This window comes from Chinchilla lanigera, unplaced genomic scaffold (assembly GCF_000276665.1).
Source record: "Chinchilla lanigera isolate Chin_1 unplaced genomic scaffold, ChiLan1.0 scaffold00050, whole genome shotgun sequence".
In the NCBI taxonomy this organism is placed as follows: Eukaryota; Metazoa; Chordata; class Mammalia; order Rodentia; family Chinchillidae; genus Chinchilla; species Chinchilla lanigera.
Window position 1 is genome coordinate 18,019,103 of NW_004955451.1, and position 19,507 is coordinate 18,038,609.

A 19,507-nucleotide genomic window follows, 5' to 3' on the forward strand; every position below is an offset into this window, starting at 1 on the left:
CCCCGCCCACCGCCCCGCCCCCTCACCCGCCGACCCGCGGGGCTGCCGGGGCTCGGCCCCTGATGCATGTCCGGCGCGTCCCCGGGCGCGTCTTCGTCCTCGTCGCCCGCCGCGTCCTCCCAGGCCGTCTCGCCCGTCAGCGGGTTGTAGAAGAATACCCTGCGGCTGTCCTCATCCCAGTACTGGTCCCACTCGCTCTCCAGGCTCTCACGGCTGCCCGCCGAGGCGGGGGAGGCGGCCGGGCTGGCCTCGCCCGGCGGCTCCCACGTGGTGGCGCCGGTGTCGCGGTTGTAGTAGTAGCGGCGCCCGCTGTCCGCGTCCGTGTGCTCCTCCCACGCCTCCCACGCGGGGTCGGGCCGGGGGGCGGCGGGCGCGCGTGGCGACGGGGCCGGGGGCCGCCCCACGTTCACGTACACGGGCTCGGAGGGCGCGTCCACCTGCGGGCAGGGACAGGGACGGGTATTCGTCGAGGGGCCACGGGCCGGCGCCGCCCTCACCTGCCTGCCTCGGCCTCCTGGCCTCAGCGGCCGTCCCGCCCAGGCCGGGAAGGCGGTGGGGGAGCGGGGCGGAGGAGCGGTTCCTCGAAGCGGCCGGGAGTACTGACTGACCTCTGATTATCCATTAACGGCGCGACCCGTCTCACAACTGTGGGACGGTGGGCAGGACTGACGGCGGGATGGCCCTCTGGTTCCCACTCCCGTCCCTACTGCACCCACTACCCCAGAGCTCATCCCTGGGGCCTGAACCTTCTGATGGCGCTGGCACTTTCCCCTGTGAGCTTTGCAGGTGTCAGCATGGACAGCTGTGCGAGTGAAGAGGAAGCCGGCGCTGGGGCCCCTGTCACCCCGTATCCACGCCCCCCAGCGAGGTCTGATTCACACCTCCACAAGGCAGAGTCCGGTCCCGTCTTGTCCCTCCCTTCCTGCCACGCCCTGTCCCTCGAGGTGAACTTTACACTTCAGTGGCTCTGAGTTGCTGGAGGTCCCCACCTGCGGTGCTGCGCCCCGAGGGAGGGCGTGGCCCGGCCTACTCCCCTTGCTCCGCCCTTCGCATCTGCCTGGCGCCTCTTCCCCAGTACTCAGCTCAGGTGCGGCTTCCAGAGCCCCACGCCCACCCCACGAAACCCACCGCCTCCCACAGATCACCCGTGATTAAACCCCAGCGCGAACAGCACGGAAGATGAACACAGTTTCCTACGAACACATAATGCCGAATACAAAAACAGAGTTCAAAACGGAAGAACAGCAGCGGTCCAATTCTGTGCGCTTGGTTTTGTTTTTTGTGGTGCTGGGATTGAATTTGCGGCCCCACACGTGCCAGGCAAGCTCCTGCATTGAGCAGCAGCTCCAGTCAGAGGTGTGATGGTTTCCTTTAAACTTTTTGTAGCCTCTAAATTTTGTACAGTAAAACTTAAAAGCTTCACAAATTCTTCTGTTGATGGTGACACCTCGGAGAGGGGAAGCATGCCCTGCTCAGCGTGGCCTCTGCCTGGGCCCCTGGTGGGCATCTAGTCATTCATCCAAGGGCTGGCTGCTCTGCCCCGTGCCAGGCACCTGGCCTGGCACGGGAACTCAACGGGGTGAGTGGGCAGATCCCCACCCTGCCATGCCAACCCTCGAGTGCACACCTGTGTGGATGGGGTGAGAGTGGGTGCCCATCACTGCCAGGCAGGAAGGCAGACACTGTCAGGGAGGAAGAGGCTGAGGGTTTAGACAGGGCAGGGTCCCCAGGAGCTGCAGGATCTACCACTTCCTGCCCGTCTCCTTCAGCTCTGGGACCCTCTGCTCACTTCTCCCTGCCACTCCGAGCCTCACACGGCACTGTGTATCTCCCGCACAGCTGGCTGTCCCAGCCTCCAACAGAGGCACCTCCTACCTCCCCAGCTGTCTCCTCATTCCTTGCCCCCCCCAAGTCCTGCTCTACCCTGCTCTTAGCTCACAGCCATCTCTCAGGGCACTGAAGTCTAGCCTGCCAGCACCAAGCTCAAGGAGGTCAGTTAGTGGACCAGACATCCACCTACCTGCTCACCTCAAAGGCAGGAGTCTCGAGAGTAAGATGCAGCCCAGTGCAGACCTGCCCAAAACACTGCTTTAAAACCAGAGTCCCCAGTCCAAGGAGCAACACAAACACACACCCCTCCACTCCAGAGAGCTCTGAGCAGGAACTTCTGAGAATGAGGGTTTGAGCCCCAGAACCCAGGAGACCCCTGGGAGGACAGATGGAGGCTGGGGAAAGGAGGGTGAAAAGCTGCCCATGCCTCTTGCCCCAGCTGGACTCCGGGCCTGTCCTGTGCGGGGCTGTGGGGTGGGGAGTGGGGACTCTGCCTGGCAGCTCACAGGGCCCGGCCGTGCACAGGTACACCAACAGGTACGGAGATGGTTTGGGAGGGAGAAGCTTAGGTCCCTGGTGTGACAGAGCTGTCACAGGGAAGAGAGGGGTGCAGCACACGGGGTGGGGGCAGACAGCCTCTGAGAGAAGCACCCGAAGGCCCGGACGGGCAGGAGCGAGGACCTCACTAGAGCTCAGGGGCAGGGCGCATGCCTTTCCCACAGAGGCTGCAGCAGAGGTGACCTGTCCCGGAGACCCAGGCCCAGCCAGCCTGTCAACAGAGTTCTGACAGCCTCAGTCCCAGCCTGGGACACAGAACAGAGCTCAAAAAAGGAAGTAGCTCCCCTCAGACCTGAGGACTGACAGGGTGAAGAGGGACCCTGGCTTACAGTGCTGTGGGCCCACGTTTCTGACAGCCATGCTCCCCTGGGCCCCAGTCCCCAGGCCCGAGCTTCAGACCTTGGCATCCCAGCCGGCCTCCGAGGAGGAAAGAGGCAGAAGAGAAGAGCCCCGCTTGCAAGCTCCTCACAGGGGGGCACCCACAGGCCCCTGGAGCCGAGCCTCCCTCCCTACCTGAACCCGCAAAGCCCGGCTCTGCCTCCTCGTCAGTCTAGCAATCACGTCCACCATCCTGTCCCCTCTGAGCTGCCAGGCTGGGCCCTGGGAAAGTTCTAGGGATGGAGCCAGGGGGCACAACCCCAGGGCTGCCACAGGGCAACAAGGAAACAAGAAGTTGCCGGAGATGGCGGAGGCTGAGACTGCAGCATTTCCTGTCAGGGCTGCGGAAGTGCTGCGGAGACAGCGCAAGCGGCGGCAGGCCCCGGGCTGCTGCTTTTGTGAGTCCCCACCCCCAGGGCCACACGAGGTCCCCGGCCAGGCATAGCCTGCGCACTGAGGGTGGCACCTCAACTCAGGGCAGTGGGGGTGCTACCCGGACAGCGGCTGGGCCTGGTTGGCCTGGGGCACAAACAGGACCAGGAGGGGCTGTCAACTCCGACTCTGGGAGGATGGAAGGGAGACAGGAAGCTCTTGGGGAGGAACGTTCCCAAAGAGGAAGGGGTCTGGGCAGATGTTGGGGAGCAGCACCCCAACCTGCCAGCCTCGTGGACAGGAGGGCTCTGGCTGTACCACTGTCTGGCCACCCGACTGCCAGTTGGTCTGTGTCCTGCAGACCTGGTCCCCAGGACCCGACACACCCTGGTCCCTGTCCACAGCCACACACTGCTGCCACGACATCGGCGGAAGGGTGGGCGCTGGCTCCTCGGAGCGCTGGGGACCATCTCATCCGCCCCTCCCAGGGTGCGCCCTCCTCAGCCACCTGGCTTCCTCTCCTTTCGGGCTCCTCCCCCCACGGTCTCCGCTGTGCCCCTTTGCACTCGGGATAAGAACACAGTACAGCCAGGCCTGGGGCACAGTTGGGGCCTGGGGCGCTTGGGGAGGGCAGTGTGCTGCAGCCTCTGCTCTTCTCTGCCCGGCCCAGTCCCCCATGTTCCCTTTGGGAGCCCAGACCCCAGGCCAGGCCCAGCATGCAGCCCCAGGGGACAGCGACCCGTGCAGCCCCACCTCCCCTCCCCCAGGCAGAGAGGTGGCAACCACAGTGGTCCTCAGCTTGGTCGTGGTCTCCTCCAGCACAGCATCGCACCTCTGAGAATACCGGAGGGAGGGGCATGGAGTTCACAGCAGCACCGCCCCGCCCGGCCCCTGCATCCTCACCCTGCTGGGGGGCTCATGACCTCATGACCGGGACATATGGGTCTGAGGCACAAGCCAAACAGCAGGAGCAGGAGCCCGGAAGGGCCTGGGAGACCCCGCCATGGCCTCTCTCTGGGCAACGCTGGCGTCTCCGGACCGCAGTCCTGCAGCTGTGTGACCGGCGTCCTGCCCTGTCCTGACTGGCTGCTGAGTTCCCACGCCCCAGAGACGGTAGAAAGCAGGGCACACTTCTGCTTTTTCTGACCTCAAGTTTTGATGGGGCCCGGCCCGGCCCTGGGTAACCCCGCGGGTTCTTGTGGGCCTGCTCCCGGGGCTGCCAGGTCTGGGCTGTGGCCCTGGGGCTCACACCGTGTTGTGCGAGAGCTGGCCGGCGCCGGCAGGGCCCACTTCGAGGAACCTCCGGGCCAGCACGTGGTCACTTTCTTTCCTCCAAGGCACTGGCACCCGCACCCCCCTGGCCATACCCATTTCCCCACCCCAGAGAGCCTCAGCTCCTTCCAATCAGGCACTCAAGGTCTCTCCCTCTGGCTTCCTGCCCTTGCTCTCCAGCGCCCTCTCCTGGCCGCTGCCTGTCCCCTCTCGTTGGACGGACCCAGCCTGTTTCCTGTTCCCTAGCCGTAAAGGCTGGCTCCACACCCTGTCCCTCCCTCACCTCAGTGCCCTGGTGCTGGGAGTGGGCAGCCAGCTGGGTCAACAGCCGAGCTCCACATCCAGGCCCCTGGGTGTCCTCTGTGCCCACCTGGAGGCTGGTGCCCGACCCTCCTGACTCTCCTGACCCTCGTGCAGAGGCCTGGAGGCCTTCCTGAGTCTCTGGGCCGGACGACTGCTTCAGGCGCAGTGCAGAGCGGCAGAACACAGCCCAGCTGAGAAAGGAGGGCTGTCAAGGAGTGGCTGAAGGACAGCCAAGAGCGGCCCGGGCTCTGGTGCACACTGGGGCAAGCAGGCTGTGGGGCAGGCTGCAGGGCAGTGGGGGAGTCTGACAGTGCCCAGGTCTCCGTGACACTCGGGGACCTGCTGTCGGATGACAATGCAGTGGTTATGGAGACCTGCCCTTCCCAGAGATGCCAGAGGTTCCACGCATAACAGGCTGCTGTGTGGAACTAACAACTCCTCAGCTCAGTAAACAAGCAAACGTGGCCAGTCCTGCTGCATCTAGGTAAAAAGCACAGTGGTGCTCATTTTTAAAGATAATCTTTTACTTTTCTGTGTGCTTGAAAAATTTCATAATAAAATGCTTTTTAAGAAGAGGGGGCCCTGGAGGTGCAGCTCCGTGGGAGAGCACATGCCTAGCGCACAGAGCCCTGGGCTCCAACCTAGATCTGCAAAAAGCAGTAATAACAAAAACAAAAACCTCTCTCAAAAGCTGCACTGGTCTTCACTCTGGTTGCTGTGGACACACACTCCCTTCCCTTCCTCAGGGTGCAGCCTGGGGCTGGCATCCTGGGGGCGGTGACTCAGGCATGCCTGCTTCTCTTCCCCCAGGCAAGCAGGGGCCCAGGGAGAAAGTGGGTGGCCCTGGGTGGACCTGGTGCCCAGGATCCTGGGGAGCCAAGGGGTGGACAAGGCAGAGCAGGGAGCACTCGGGGACAGGGCCATGCCCTCGGCCATGGCAGGGCCACTGAGGGGCCACCACAACTCCACAGGCCCTGGGGAACCGGCCCGCAGGCCTGCCTCAGCCTCTCAGCCGCTGGACACACTCAGCACCATAGGAGCTGGACACACTCAGGACCATCGGGGCTGACCAAGGGGTGCCATGGGGACTGAAATAGAGGTGGGTCCACACCTCACTCTGTCCACTTGGATACATCCTCAAGGATTAAAGATTTAATTATTATTATTTTTTTTGTTTGGTTTTCTGGTACCGGGAATTGAACTCACGACCTTGTGCTTGCCAGGCAGGTTCTGTGCCGCTGAGCTAAATCCCCAGCCCCCAATGTTTTTTTAAAAAAAATTTTTTTTGTTTTAATACCAGGAATTGAACTCAGGACCTTGCCCTGCCAGGCAGGCACTTATGCCACTGAGCTATATCCTCAGCCCTAAAGATTTAAATGTTAAAACAAATGAAGTCAGGCCAGGTGTGGTGGTGCACTCTTGTAATCCCAGCCCTCTGAGAGGCTGAGGCAGGAAAATTGCTAATTTGAGTCTAGCCTACTGGGTAATTAAGTGAGACTCCTCCTCAAAAAAAAAAAAAAAAAAAAAGGGCAGGGCTGGGGTGCAAAGGCTCAGTGGATAAGGCCCTGGGTTCAATCCCCAGTACTGCAAAAAAAATCACAAATCAAACCAAAGCAGCTGAAAATTCCTATCGTCTGGCAAATCTTCAGCCACCAGAAAGCCACAGGGCGTTACTCACACGTTTGTGACAACCCTGGTATAAAAAACCCTATTGACTGCATCAAGAGGTCATGCTGGCATGGCCAAATGGTACATTAGCAAAGCCAACGGACAAACCAGGTTGGATGTGAAGGTACGTGCCTGTAGTCCCAGCTACTGGAGGGCTAAGGCAGGAAGATCCCTTGAGCCCAGGTATGTGCACATGTGTGCATGCCCATGCACACACACACATGCACACATGCACATGTGTGTGTGCACATGTGTGCATGCCCATGCACACATGCACACACACACACACAAAGATGAACTTGAAGGAGAAATAGCAACTCATGTAATAGAGGGCTATTTCCCCTAATATAGACAATGCTTGAAATCAGTAAGAAGGCCAGTAACACAATAGACAAATAGGTAAAAGATATGAGTAGACTATCCACAGGCAAAGAAAAACAAATTGCAGGTGAATACATGGAAAGTGTAATGTAAATTCAAAACCTCCTAAGAAGCTGGGCATGGTGGCGCACGCCTGTAATTCCAGCACTCGGGAGGCTGAGGCAGGAGGATCGTTGTGAGTTTGAGACCAGCCTGAGCTATAAAGTGAGCTCAAGGCCAGGCTGAATTGCATAGCGAGACCCTGTCTCAGAAAGACCAACCCCCCCCCAAAAAAAACAGACAAAAAAACAAAAACAAAACCTCCTAGGACACTACTGTATATTTTACTATCAGATTGGCAGGAAAAAAAAAATTGGACGAATGGGTGTAGGTAGAAAGGCAACCTCCGGGCTGGTGGGCCATCACCCTGGTATAACCCTCCTCACTGGCAATCTGGTGGCCTATCCTTTCCCCTTGACCTGAAACCCTTCTGGAATTGTCCCTACCCTCATGGGGCACGAGGGGCAGAGAGGAAGCCATCCCAGAGTTCAGCACAGGGCAGTCAGAGGAACTGCGAGGCCTCCCTGCAGCAGAATTGAAGAGCATGTGGGCAAGGAATGGGCAGGCACAGCACCTGCACCTGTGCACAAGACACAGACCAGGCCACTGATACAACGCGCTGGTTTGTGTTCAGTAAAGAAAGTCTGCAAGAATGGAGAAAGACTGAATGAAAGCGGTGACTTCTAAGCTGACGGAAATGTCACACTGACATACGTCCCTAATCCTTTTTAAAATTTTTATTTTATTCTGAGACAAACTCTAGCTATGTAGTCCGGGCTGGCCTCAAACTCACCATCCTCCTGGGTCTGCTTCCCGAGTTCTTAATTACAGGTGTGTGTCCTTATGCCCAGCCTTTGAAAAACACTGTTATTTTGAAATAGGGTTTTCACAATTGTCATGCAGATTTAATGCAATCCCAATCAAAATGCCAACAGCATATCTCAAAGAATTAAAGAAGGCAATCTTAAAATTAACTTCCAACCAGAAGAGACTTAGAATAGCAAAAATAATTCTGGGTAACAAAGGTAAGTGTTATAGTTGATACATTGTGTCAACCTGGGGAGTCTAGAGGTTTGGCTAAGTGACTCAGCAGGAAGCCAGGGTGCTTACTTTGTATCCATCCTGAGCCTGGGGAAGAGCAGGGCATGGAACTAGGTGAGTGCTGCAGCCCCCTGGGTGGGGGAAGCCTGCTTACAATGTAAGGGAGGGAAAGAGGCTGCTCGCCGCCACTCGCCGCCACTCCTCACTTTTGCTCTTGTTTCGGCTGTGTCCTGCGGCCATGAAGGCTTGCCCTCTGCCATGCGCCACTCTGCCTCGGAGCCAGCCAAGTATGGACTGAAACCTCCACAGACGGTGAGCTAAATAATCCTTTCCTTCCTTCATTGTGGGCGTTGGGTATTTGTCTCAGCAAGACTATAAAACTAGAACCATGTCTCTAACCAAAGATCTAAATAGAAATCTGTTGGAGGATAGAGTAGGTAGAAATCCTGAAGACACAGCTGTAGGCAGAGAGTTCATAAAGAACACCCAGACTCATGGGAAATACTTCAAAGAACCACCTACTGGGATCTCATCTTATTAAGAAGCTTTTGCACATCAAAAGAAACCACCAGGGCCAGGGACACAGCTCAGTGGTACAAGCGCCTGTCTGGCAAGTGCAAGGTCCTGAGTTTGATTCCCACTACCAAAAGAATAAACAAAAGAAATCACCAACAGAGTGAAAAGGCAACCCATGTAGTGGGAAACAATTTTAGCCAACTGTCCTTTAGACAAAGGACTTATATCTAGAACATATAAGAATTGAAAGAAATGAGATTCTCCCAAATTCAAAGACTCAATCAAAAAATGGACATCTGAGATGAATATGCACTTCTCAGATAAAGAAATAAAAATGGCAAATAAATATATGAAAAAATGTTCAACATCACTGGTCATTCGAGAAACACAATAAAACAACACTGAGATTCCATCTCACTGCAGAAAGAATGGCTATCATCAAGAAATCAACTAATAATAAATGCTGGCGGGACTGAAGGAACTCTCCACTGTTGGTAGGAGTGCAGACTGGTGCAACCACTATGGAAATCAGTAAGGAGATTCCTCAAAAAGCTACTATTCAAGGTTCCATTTGACCCAGCTATTCTCCTTCGTGGTATCTTCCCAGAATAATTAAAATCATACCACAGCAATATATGTACACCTATATTTATAGCAGCACAATTTGTAATACCTAAATCTTGGAAACAACCCAAATAAATGCCCATTGACTGAGGAATGGATAAAAAAGATGTGGTATTTTTATACAATGGAGTACTACTCAGCTGAGGAGAATAAACTCACTTTTATAGGTAAATGGATGAAACTTGAGACCATATTCATGAGTGAAATAAATCAGACTCACATGTGTAAACATTGTATTATCTCCCTGGTTTGAGAAACTGAAAGAGTAAATAAGATCTAAAATGTACAATAGATGTTGTGAAATGGGAAGAAATTGTTCAAAAGGAAAAAGGAACTAGGATAGGGAAAAGGGAAAAGGAAGGAAGGGAAAAGGAAAAAATTGCAAGTTAACTAAGACTGGCATTAAAGTACATCTTATAGCTAAGATATGTGGAATGCACTCTCATTTAGTTTTATGGAAAAGAGTCAACTTTCTAAGTTTTTTTTTTTTTTTTTTTTTGCCTTTTTGAGACAGGGTCTCGCTATGCAGTTCAGGCTGGCCTTGAGCATACTTTGTAGCCCAGGCTGGTCTCGAACTTGCAATGATCCTCCTGCCTCAGCCTCCTGAGTGCTGGATTACAGGTGTGCACTACCACTCCTAGATAACTCTCTGAGTTTTAATCCAAGTTCCCTAGTTATATTCTTTCGTATATATGTCCTAACAGCCTTCATTTATGGACTGTGCATGATTTTTAGAGTCAAGAATGCAATGACATCATTGCTTTACATACCAATGATATCCAAGACTGTTAAGAGTACTATCTTTTCTATGACGAATGTGATCTTTATGTATATCTAAAATGTACCAATAAAATCTAATGTAAAAAAAAATAGAACCTTTTACACCTTTTATATACCAATGACTTATCCTAGACTATTAAAGTATTTTATATTTTCATGTGGACATTTTTAGGAAATAAAATTCTTATTGTGCATGAGAAAAAAAAAAATCTAAATTTTATAACAGAAACTAAATCTGCTGGAAGAGAGACTAGGGAGAACTCCAGAATACATAGGTGTAGGCAAAGACTTCATGAATACAACCCTGACTGCATAGAAATACTACAGCGAGTCAACGACTGTGATCTCACCTTATTAAAAGGTTTTTGCATAGCAAAAGAAATCACCAACATGTAGCGGGGGCTAAAGCTGGAGCTCAATCGAGGCAAGCCAAGAAAACAAGCTGTTCTGGCTCCCAGAAGGAGAGGTGCTCAGGTTCCCACATGAAGTTGCTAGGCAGAGGGGCTGAAGTGGACATCAACCTCTGGAGAGTATAAACCAACACACCACAGTGGCTGAGCAGCTCCTTTCCTCCCAGCGGGACAGTGGGCTCCACCTGACCTCAGCTTTCTGTCTCTCATCTATTTCTTTATCTAGTTGCACACCAAAGACTGAAGAGACAAACCACACATCGGGGAAAAATCTTAGCCAACTATTCCTCAGACAAAAGACTAATATTTAGAATACAGAGAGAATTAAAAAAAACCCAACCCCCTCAAAATTTAAAGACCCAGTCCAAAGATGGGCATCTGAGATGAATACACACTTCTCAGCTGAAGAAGTAGAAATGGCAAATAAATATACGAGAAAATGTTCAACATCACTGGTCATTCAAGAGATACAAATTAAAATAATGCTAAGATCCAGTCTCACACCAGAAAGAATGGCTATTATAAAGAAATCAAACAGTAACAAATGCTGGAGTGGCTGTGGGGAAAAAGGAACCCTTTCCCACTGCTGGTGGGAGTGCAGACTGGTGCAACCATGCGGAAATCAATGTGGACATTCATCAGAAAAAGCACCAGGGGGCTGGGGATTTAGCTCAGTGGCACAGCACCTGCCTGGCAAGCACAAGGTTGTGAGTTCGATTCCCGGTACTGGAAAAAAACCAAAACCAAAAAACCCCCCCAAAAAAAGAAAAAGAAAAAGCATCAGACTGAGGGTGACCGCCCCACTGATTACGCCCAGAGCAGGCTGTAAGCAATGCGGCTGTAAAGAGTTAAGAGTCCACGGCTGGCTTGTTTTCAGTAGTGAGTTGGCCAAAGCCTACGTGACTCAGAACAGCACTACCATGGTGTGCGGATTAGCATTAGCCCTGCCGACGGCCACAGCAAGACCAGAGGTCTGGTCTGTGAGGCCGTGGGCTCTGAAAGGAGATAACACACAGCTGAGGACAAGCAACTCTCCCAGAATTCTTTTCCCAGGATTGTTTATTTTACTTGAGGAATGAATTAGTCGGTAACCATGACCTTTTCCTGGTCTCTTCTGTCCTTGATGCAGGGATGTTTTGTTCCCTCCTTTATAAGCCCTGGCTGTGTCAGCGTCTTACCCCCAACAACCACACAAGACCTCCTCACCCGGCTCTGTAGATTTATGACCAGTAAGTACTGTGGATCTGGCTGGGCCAGGGACTTCGCTGTCTCAAGCACTGACCATCTCAGTTCCCTATTTCACTTTTATCTTGTCTCTCAGTTTTTCTTTTCAGCCTTGCATCACAGAACCAAACTGGAGACTGGCGTCACTTTCCAGGGTCCCCAATAACATACCACAGTGATACATGTACACTCATGTTTGTAGCAGCACAGTGTGTAATAGCTAAATCTTGGAAACAGCCCAAATGTCCTTCAAGCGGTAAATGGATAAAAGAGATGTGGTGTTTTTCTTTTATAATGGAGTACTACTCTGCCATAAAGAAGGATAAGCTAAATGGATGTACCTTGAGACCATGGTCTTAAGTAAAATAAATCAGACACACATGTATGGATATTGCATCGCCTCTTTGGTATGAGAAACTGAAAGTGTAACTAAGAACCAAAATGTAGAATAAATATTGTGAAATAGGAAGAAATTGTTCCAAAGGAAAGGGAAACTAGGGAGGGGGAAGGGAGAAGGAAGGAAGGGAAAAGAAAACAATGAGAAAAGAAAGATAAGATAGAAACAAAGCTTTGTAAATAAGGAGGGGAAGAGGGGTTGAAGGGAGGGGAGGGGAATAGGAAAAAAAGAGGTATAAAGATATATCATACACAGGTACAAATTCCCTATGATGAATGTGATCATTATGTATATCTAAATTGTACCAAGAAACTTAAAAAAGAAACAAGGTGTTGCTAAATTGCCCAGGTTGGCCTTGAACTTGTGATCCTCTTGCCTCAGCCTCTAAGTAGCTAGGACTACAAGGTGTACACTGTAGTGCCCAGTTTGATTTAAAAAAAAAAAGAAATACTGTAAACCCATTACCATTTAAGATTTATTTATTTATTTGTAGCACTGTGTATTGAATACAGAGTCTTCACACGGAGCTACAGCTCCTGTCCCATAGTTATTTATTTTGAGACAGGACTTTGCTAAATTGCCCAGGCTGGGCTCAAACCTGTGATCCTCCTGACTCAGCTTCCCAGAGTGCTGGGATTACAGGTGTGCACAACTATGCCCAGCACATTACCAGTTTAAAAAAGTCACAGCTACTAGCAGATAGATGGACTAGAAGTACAATTACAACTTCAACAAAAAAATACGAGCTCTTTAATGGAGATTTAAGTGAAGCAAAAAGTTAAAAAAACAAGAGACTTTTTAAGGACATGAAATACAATTGTACTACTTAAAGGAAAACCCTTGCTCTTGTGATTCCAATGTGTGGTCTGGAAGAAAGCAGGAGAAATACACCAAACAGCTAGGCTTGGTGGCTGTAATCTCAGCACTCGGGAGGCTGAGGCAGGAGGATCCTTGAGAGTTCGAGACCAGCCTGGGCTACAAAGTGAGCTCAAGGCCAGCCTGAATTGCACAGGGAGACTCTGTCTCAAAAAAAAAAAAAAAAAATACACCAAACATAGGACAAAAGTAGATAGGGGAGGAGACGGAGCGGGAGAGAAAACCCTGGAGGAGCTGGTCAGGACGGCTCAGAGCCCCAGGGAGAGCACAAAGGCTGACAAGGAGACAGCTCCCAGAGTGCCATGCATCACAGCGGGGGGGGGGGGGTGTCTTCTCAGAGGAGGGTAGATCTGATGTGTAAGATGCTGGGATTAAGGGTGGGAGACTACAAATGGGCCCACTGATTGGCTTGGCTCCCCCTAATCCCGGTAGCCTGGACAGAGTATAAAAGGGGCAGGAGACGCTGCTGTGGTCCCTTGTGGCTGGCCACTTGCTTGCCACGGGCCACTCTGTCATGGAGTGAGCCGATTATGGACTGAAATCTCGACAAAGGGTGACCAGATGAACCTTTCCCCTTTTAACTTTTTGGGTGTCAGGTATTCTGTTTCAGCAACAAGAAAAGTAACTAAGACACCAAGTCTGTAGACCAGCAGGTTCTGTGAGTTGCAGAGGGGTATGTGGAGAAAAATCCACCTGAGAACCCACCCAGTAGGGCCTAAGATGTGTGTCTGGTGAGGCAGAAGCCACTGAAGAAGGAAGCACAGAGCACGAAAGGGGTCAACAGCACCCCAACTGAAGGGGCAACCAGAGGCCAAACAGTAAAGGCAAATACTAGAGGCACATTCAGGAAATGGCTGTTCACCAAACAAAGCAGGCTGGACTGTCCCTGTAACCCTTTTATGCCTAGTGTTCCATTTTTGGAATGCCCATAACATAGAGGGTAATTAAAAATTTTCTCTTCAAATTCTGGTTCCTGGAATTTTTCTAGGTAACATATAGGAATTTCATGCGAAATTCAAGAAACGGCAATCTTTGGCATAAATGGGTTAAGGGACAAAAAGCTTGGGTTTACAAGTACTGTACATAAACTGTACATGCGTGTAAAACATATACAAAAATAAACTTTCTAGGTAGGTGCATAGTTGCACATCCCTGAAATTCCAGCTATTTGAGAGGCTGAGGCAGGAGGGTCACAAGTTACAGGTCAGTCTTGGCAACCTAGTGAGACCCTGTCTTAAAATAAAAAATGAAAAAAGTCAGGATGTTACTCAGCGGTAGAATGTTCACCCAGTTCAATCCTCAGCACTGGGGGGTGGCATGGGGGCATAAAAATTGTTTGGAAAGAGATGATTATGGTGGGGTGAACTATGGGAGGCTGAGGCAGGAGTATCCCAAGTTCAAATCCAGTCTGGGCAATTTACTGACTTAGCAAGACCTTACCTTAAAATTAATAAAGGCCAAGGGATGTACCTAGTGTGAAGGTGGAGTTCAGTCCCCAGTAGCAGCCAAGAAAAAGTAATTATGGTTGAAAAGAAAAAAGACACCAAAAGATATCAGACCATATTGAAATCTAAGGGTACACACTGATGCAGGACACAGAGGGTGGGCAGCCTGTGATGACAGCACCTGGAATCTGCGTGCTCCCAACATTATTGTACTAAATATAAAGAACAAAAATGATGAAAAGCACAAGTTCATAGATAAAATCTGAGTGGAAACTTTTAAAAACCTCTATAGAAGCAAAGACAAAAAGTGATATGAAAGTCTGAATCAACATGACCAACAGATCAATCCACATGGAAACTTACATCCCTTATATAGAGAATACACAATTTTCTACATCTATAAAAGGCTTAGAAAAATCATTTCATTGGCTCCAAAGAAATCCACAATATATTTTTAAATGAAGATTTTACAAATCTAGAGAAAACAAATGCTTTCCTAATAAAACATAAAATGGCCAAAATTAACCAATAGAAAATTTGAATAGACTAGTTAGCACCGATGAGAAAGAAGTCTGCCACCGAGAACCTGGGTCTGGGGTGGCCTGGAGGTCAGCCCCCTCCTCCAGGAAGCGTGCCTAGACTTCTGCCAACAAAATTCTGGGAGGGGACAAGCCCAGCCTGCACCAGCCCTGACCCTGACAGGGCTTTGCTGACCAGCTGCTCCTGGACAGCTAGCTGTCCAAGGCCGGGGCCCCCCAGTGTCCGGGCAGCACTTGCAGTTTCCTGACTCCATCAGTATGCAAGCAAAAAAAGCAGGGTGCTTTGCCCGGCGTGGGACCTGCCTGGGATCCTGGCACTCCAAGGTATCGGGAAGGAGGGCCTTGAGGGCAAGAGTGCAAGCCAGGAGCTGCACAAAAAGACTTGTCTCAAAAAAAACAAAAACAAAAACAAAAAAACCCCCAAAAAACCCAAAAACTTGTCTTAAAAGACAAAGAGAAAGGAAAGGAAAGGACAAGCAGGAGGATACTCAGTGGTCAGCACACCGCAGAAGCTGAAAGGAGTAAAAACAGGCAGAAACCCAGATGCTGCCAGGCACAGTGGCGCATGCCTGTAATCCTAGTACTTGGGAGGCTGAGGCAGGAGGATCATTGTGAGTTTGAGACCAGCCTGGACTACCAAGCGAGCTCAAGGCCAGCCTGAACTGCATAGCAAGACTCTGTTTCAAAAAAAAAAAAAAAACAAAAAAGAAACCCAGATGCTAGCAGGAAAGAGATAAAACTTCTCATTATCCAAGTGCTGTTAGTGAGTTTCGACCAGGTGCTGGAGACACCGCCACCTACACATTCAGACACAGGCCTTGGCAGGTGACCCAGAGCAAGGGGCTAGGCATGTCCAGCCTGCAGCCACCGTCACACACACCCATGTTCCAACAGAAAATATGAAAAGCAGAGGAGGCTATTACTCACACACCACATCAGATGCTCTAACCATAATGGTGTCATGCACTTTACCATGCGCCCCAGGACCACCCCTCTTCTCCCAGTGACCAGGCCAGCTCACCCCACAGGACCAGGATGGACACATGCGGGGGCAGCACCCTCAACTTCCTAGGACAACATGGGACCTGGCTCTGCTCTCTGGCTAAGAAGATGCAGAGCAGGTGCCGACGGGGGCCCAGGGCTGAGCTGGACAGTGGGCCTCGGGCCTCACCTGTGCTAGGCAGTGGCTCCCTAACCCTAACGAACACTAGACCCTCAGTGTGGAAACAGAGCTTTCGCAATCTAGGCGAGAACGCCAATGCCCCCGGACCCTAGGGCCCCACTCCCCCCGGACATCCACCAGTGGTCACAGTGCCTTTGCTCACCAGCCCAGCCCCTGCCCCCAATCTCCCCAATACTCTGATGAGGACCCCAACTTCATCATCCTGTACCCCAGGGCCTGATGCTGACCAGTACACAGGCTGCCTGCAGACCAGGGAGGGCAGAGACAACTGGGCCGGGCGTAGGGGGAGGGGAGCGGCCCCATCTCAGAGGCCTGGGCGCCAACAGGGACAGAGACCAAGGCTGAGGAGTGAGCCTGACTCCAGGGCGCTGTGCGGGGGACACAGGTCGCCCCGGCCTGGTGAGGCGATGGTGGAAGCCCCGCAAGTAGAGAGGAACGGGGTCCGAGAACCTGCTCGTTCACAAGCCAGGTCCTGGGGCAGCAGTGAGTCATGGGGAGGAAAGGTCAGGTGAGGCACAGGCCCGCTAAGGACCGGCCAAGCGCCCCTGGGGAGGGGCGTCGGAGGAGGGAGGGCACTCACTGCAGTGTCTCAGCCCGGCTTCAGCTCCCTGCTCTTACCAAACTCCTGGGCTGGCCGCGAGTGGGCATGAGTGGGTCTGTCCTGAGCTTTGTTCCAGAAGCGTCCGGGGAAGGCCAAGTGGGGAGTCCAGGGCAGGGGAGAGTGCAGGAAACCTCCCTGAGCTCCCGGTGCCAGCAGAGGGGTCACTCACAATTCCTGGCGGTGGAGAGGGAGGAGCAAGGCCCAGGGATCCTTCCAGGCCAGGCCTGCTCAGGTGTGGTGCCTCCCAGGCTGTTTGCGTAAGGAGTTGCAGTGCAGCAGAAACTCTGCGGGGCCAGCTGGCCAATGCCCGGCAGCAGGGCGGGCTCCAGATCTGCGCCTGCCTGGCCTCCAAGGCCTGGGGCCAAGGCCCAGGGCGGGGAAGGAGGCCACACCTCAAGGTCCCTGGCCATCCCTGGGCTCGGCCACGCCTCCTGGGTGGGCGGGGTTCTCCTGACAAGCCCTGTCCTCTCTCCCATCTCTGGCCCTCAGAGGTGGGGCTTTGGCCCCTCCCCAGCTGGGGAGGGAGGGTGAGTCTGGGGCTTGTCTGCTTCTCCTTCCTGCCCCCACGGCCATGTGCTGCTTTTGCCTGGGGGAGCAGGGAGGCTGAGACAGCCCGGAGGGTGGGGTTGGAGTTCAGGCCAACAGACCCTCTCTGGACCAGATGGGGTGCCTGTGTCAGCGAGAGCCATGGGGCTGTCAGCCCTTGGGAACTGTCCCCGCACACTGTGTCCCCAAGGTCCAGGCTGGTGAGCGGCACACCTGTGTGGCAGAGGCTCTGTGTCCTTTGTCTGCACCCCTCACCCCTCTGCCCTAGGCCTAGCGCCCTTCCCTTTCCCAGGGTCCTGCCCCTCGCCCACCTCCTCAGCCCCGGCTCCTGCCATCACTTGGCAAAGCCTGGGGCTCCCAGCCGCCTCTCCCTTCCCTGCCTGCTGTCTCCACCCACCTCCTTCAGCCTTGGCCAGCTGGCCTCGGGCGGCCACTTCAGATAAGTGTCCTGCAGCCTTCATCTACCCCGACCCTCCTGTCACCCCTTTCCTCTGGCCCCTTCTCCTCGGCTTCTGGGCCACCATGCTCCTGCTTTTCCTTCCCGTTCCCTGGCTGTTTCCTCTCTGCTCTCCATCTCCTTCCTTTGCCCGTTTTTATCACCTCCACCCCATGCTGGGGAAGCCATGGAAGTCCTTGGCCATTCTTGTGACCCCAGTCATAGGGTTTTTTCCTATGTCCCAGTCCATTCTCTGAAAAATGCCTTCCAAGTGCTGACAGAGGTCCACCAGGCGAGGGCCGTGCACACCTACCCCACCCCACCCTGCCAGCACCAGCGCCACCCATGCCCCAAATGTACACGCTTCTCTGCCCACACTCACGATCTGTCCCTTCCTGTGGGCCACTGCTCCCAGAGAGCAAGCTCCAGAGCTGTGGCTGTGCGGATCTGCAAGTTCACCTGGGGCTAGGCAGGCGGTCAACCACTCTTGCTTAAGGGGTTCCTGCTGCACAGGCTGAGGAGGAAGCTCCTACCTGAAATGCTGTCCTGACTAGGAAAGGCAGGGTGGGGCTTCCTTCTGCAGGACCCCGTCTCCCCACCCTGGGCCTTTGTGGGGAGTAGGGTGTCCGGGAGAACCACACTTGGCCTCTCTGCCCCACACCCAGGTCTCTCGAGGTCCTGGCTCCTCCCTGTGACCCCCAAACCACTGCAGAAAGAAAGAGGTCACAGGGACCTTGGGTAGTGACACTGGTGGTTGGGGTGACGTCTCAGATCACGAGGACCTGGAAGTCTTGGGTGGCAGCCCTTGGAAAGACTGCAGAGCCCCGGCTCACCAGCAGGGGGCCGCCGCTGCTCGCGCCTCCTCGACACACACCCTCGGTGCGCAATCTCCGGTCCAGATAGTGGGGTTCAGAGCGCAAGGTCTCCCCACAACTCTAGAAGCGTGCGTGGTAAGGCGGTGGGCTCTCTCCCACCGCTGCTAAGCGCCAGAACCCAGAGAGGCCCGGACAGTTCCTGGGAACAGGGCCGCCGGGATGGAGCGCAGGCACCCGGCCTCCTAGTCTAGGGACGGCACCCGGCCAGCTTGAGGGTGACCCTGCCAAGGCCACCGGCCCTCAGCGCGCCCGCTGGGTGCTTTTTCCCTCTGGCCACAAGAGGGCGCGCGGCCCCGCAGAACCGGAGCGAGGGCCGAGCAAGGGACGCACGCGATCGCCCCTCGTGCAAAGCCCACAGCAAGACTGAATCTGGGTGTCGTGTTTACACACGAGGACGGGCAGTCCGGGGCTCGGCAGCCCCTGGCAGGGGGCCCAGCAGGGTCAAGTTCGAGTTTTCGTTGCCGCAACCCGAAGTCCGCAGGGCGACGAGACGGGGCGGGGTGGCGCGGAGGCGACAGGTGGCCGACCCGGCCCGGGCCTGGCATCCTCGTGCGTGCGATGGGAGGCCCGGGCGTTCCCACCCGCCCCTCCTCCGGGCTAACGCGCAAACCGAGCCCCGGGACAGAAAGCGAGTCGCCGATGGGTCCCCAGCCGGGGGATGTGGCAGAGGCGGCCGCGGCTCCGGCGCTTTTCTTCCCCGCGCGGCCCCTGCGACCGACTCAGCGGAGGTAGCCGGAGATGCACGAGTGTCTTGAAAGCGCGCGCTTTTCGATTTCTCAAACCCGCATACCGAGCCCCGAGGGGGCCTCGCCAACCTGGCATCTCTTCCAGAGCCAACCCGCCGAGAGCTCAGCGAGGAACGGAAAGGGCGGAAGCCACCGGCGGGGAGAGCCGTCTCTCGCGCCGTCCTCGCACCCGACCCCGACGCCACTGAGCGGCGCGCGCTGTGCCAGGCGTCCGGGCCGCAGGGGGCGCCGGGTCCCCAGCCAGGCTCGGCTGCCTTCCCGTGGCAGAACGCGAGAGAGGAATGGAGGCCTCCCTCACGTGCGTTCCCGCCGGGACGCGTCTCTGCCAGCCGGGCCTACCTGCTCCAGGGTCCCCTCTGTGGCAGCCTCGTCGACGTCTTCTGAGCAGCTGCGCGCCAGGGGCCGCGGGCACACCCAGGAGCCCGCCACGCTGCAGGCCTTGGCGCGGCGCACGCCCTCCAGGGGGG

General features: G+C 54.1%; 1 protein-coding gene across 1 annotated transcript in view; it reads right to left on the reverse strand.

Annotated features, from left to right (window-relative positions):
* Window positions 1–19,507, reverse strand: part of Arhgap27 (Rho GTPase activating protein 27) — a gene marked incomplete in the record, with an annotated part of 27,964 nt that overhangs the window by 7,053 nt on the left and 1,404 nt on the right. The window contains 2 exon segments of the mRNA XM_013519297.1: window positions 27–437; window positions 19,380–19,505. Coding sequence (XP_013374751.1) covers window positions 27–437; window positions 19,380–19,505 — 537 coding nt within the window.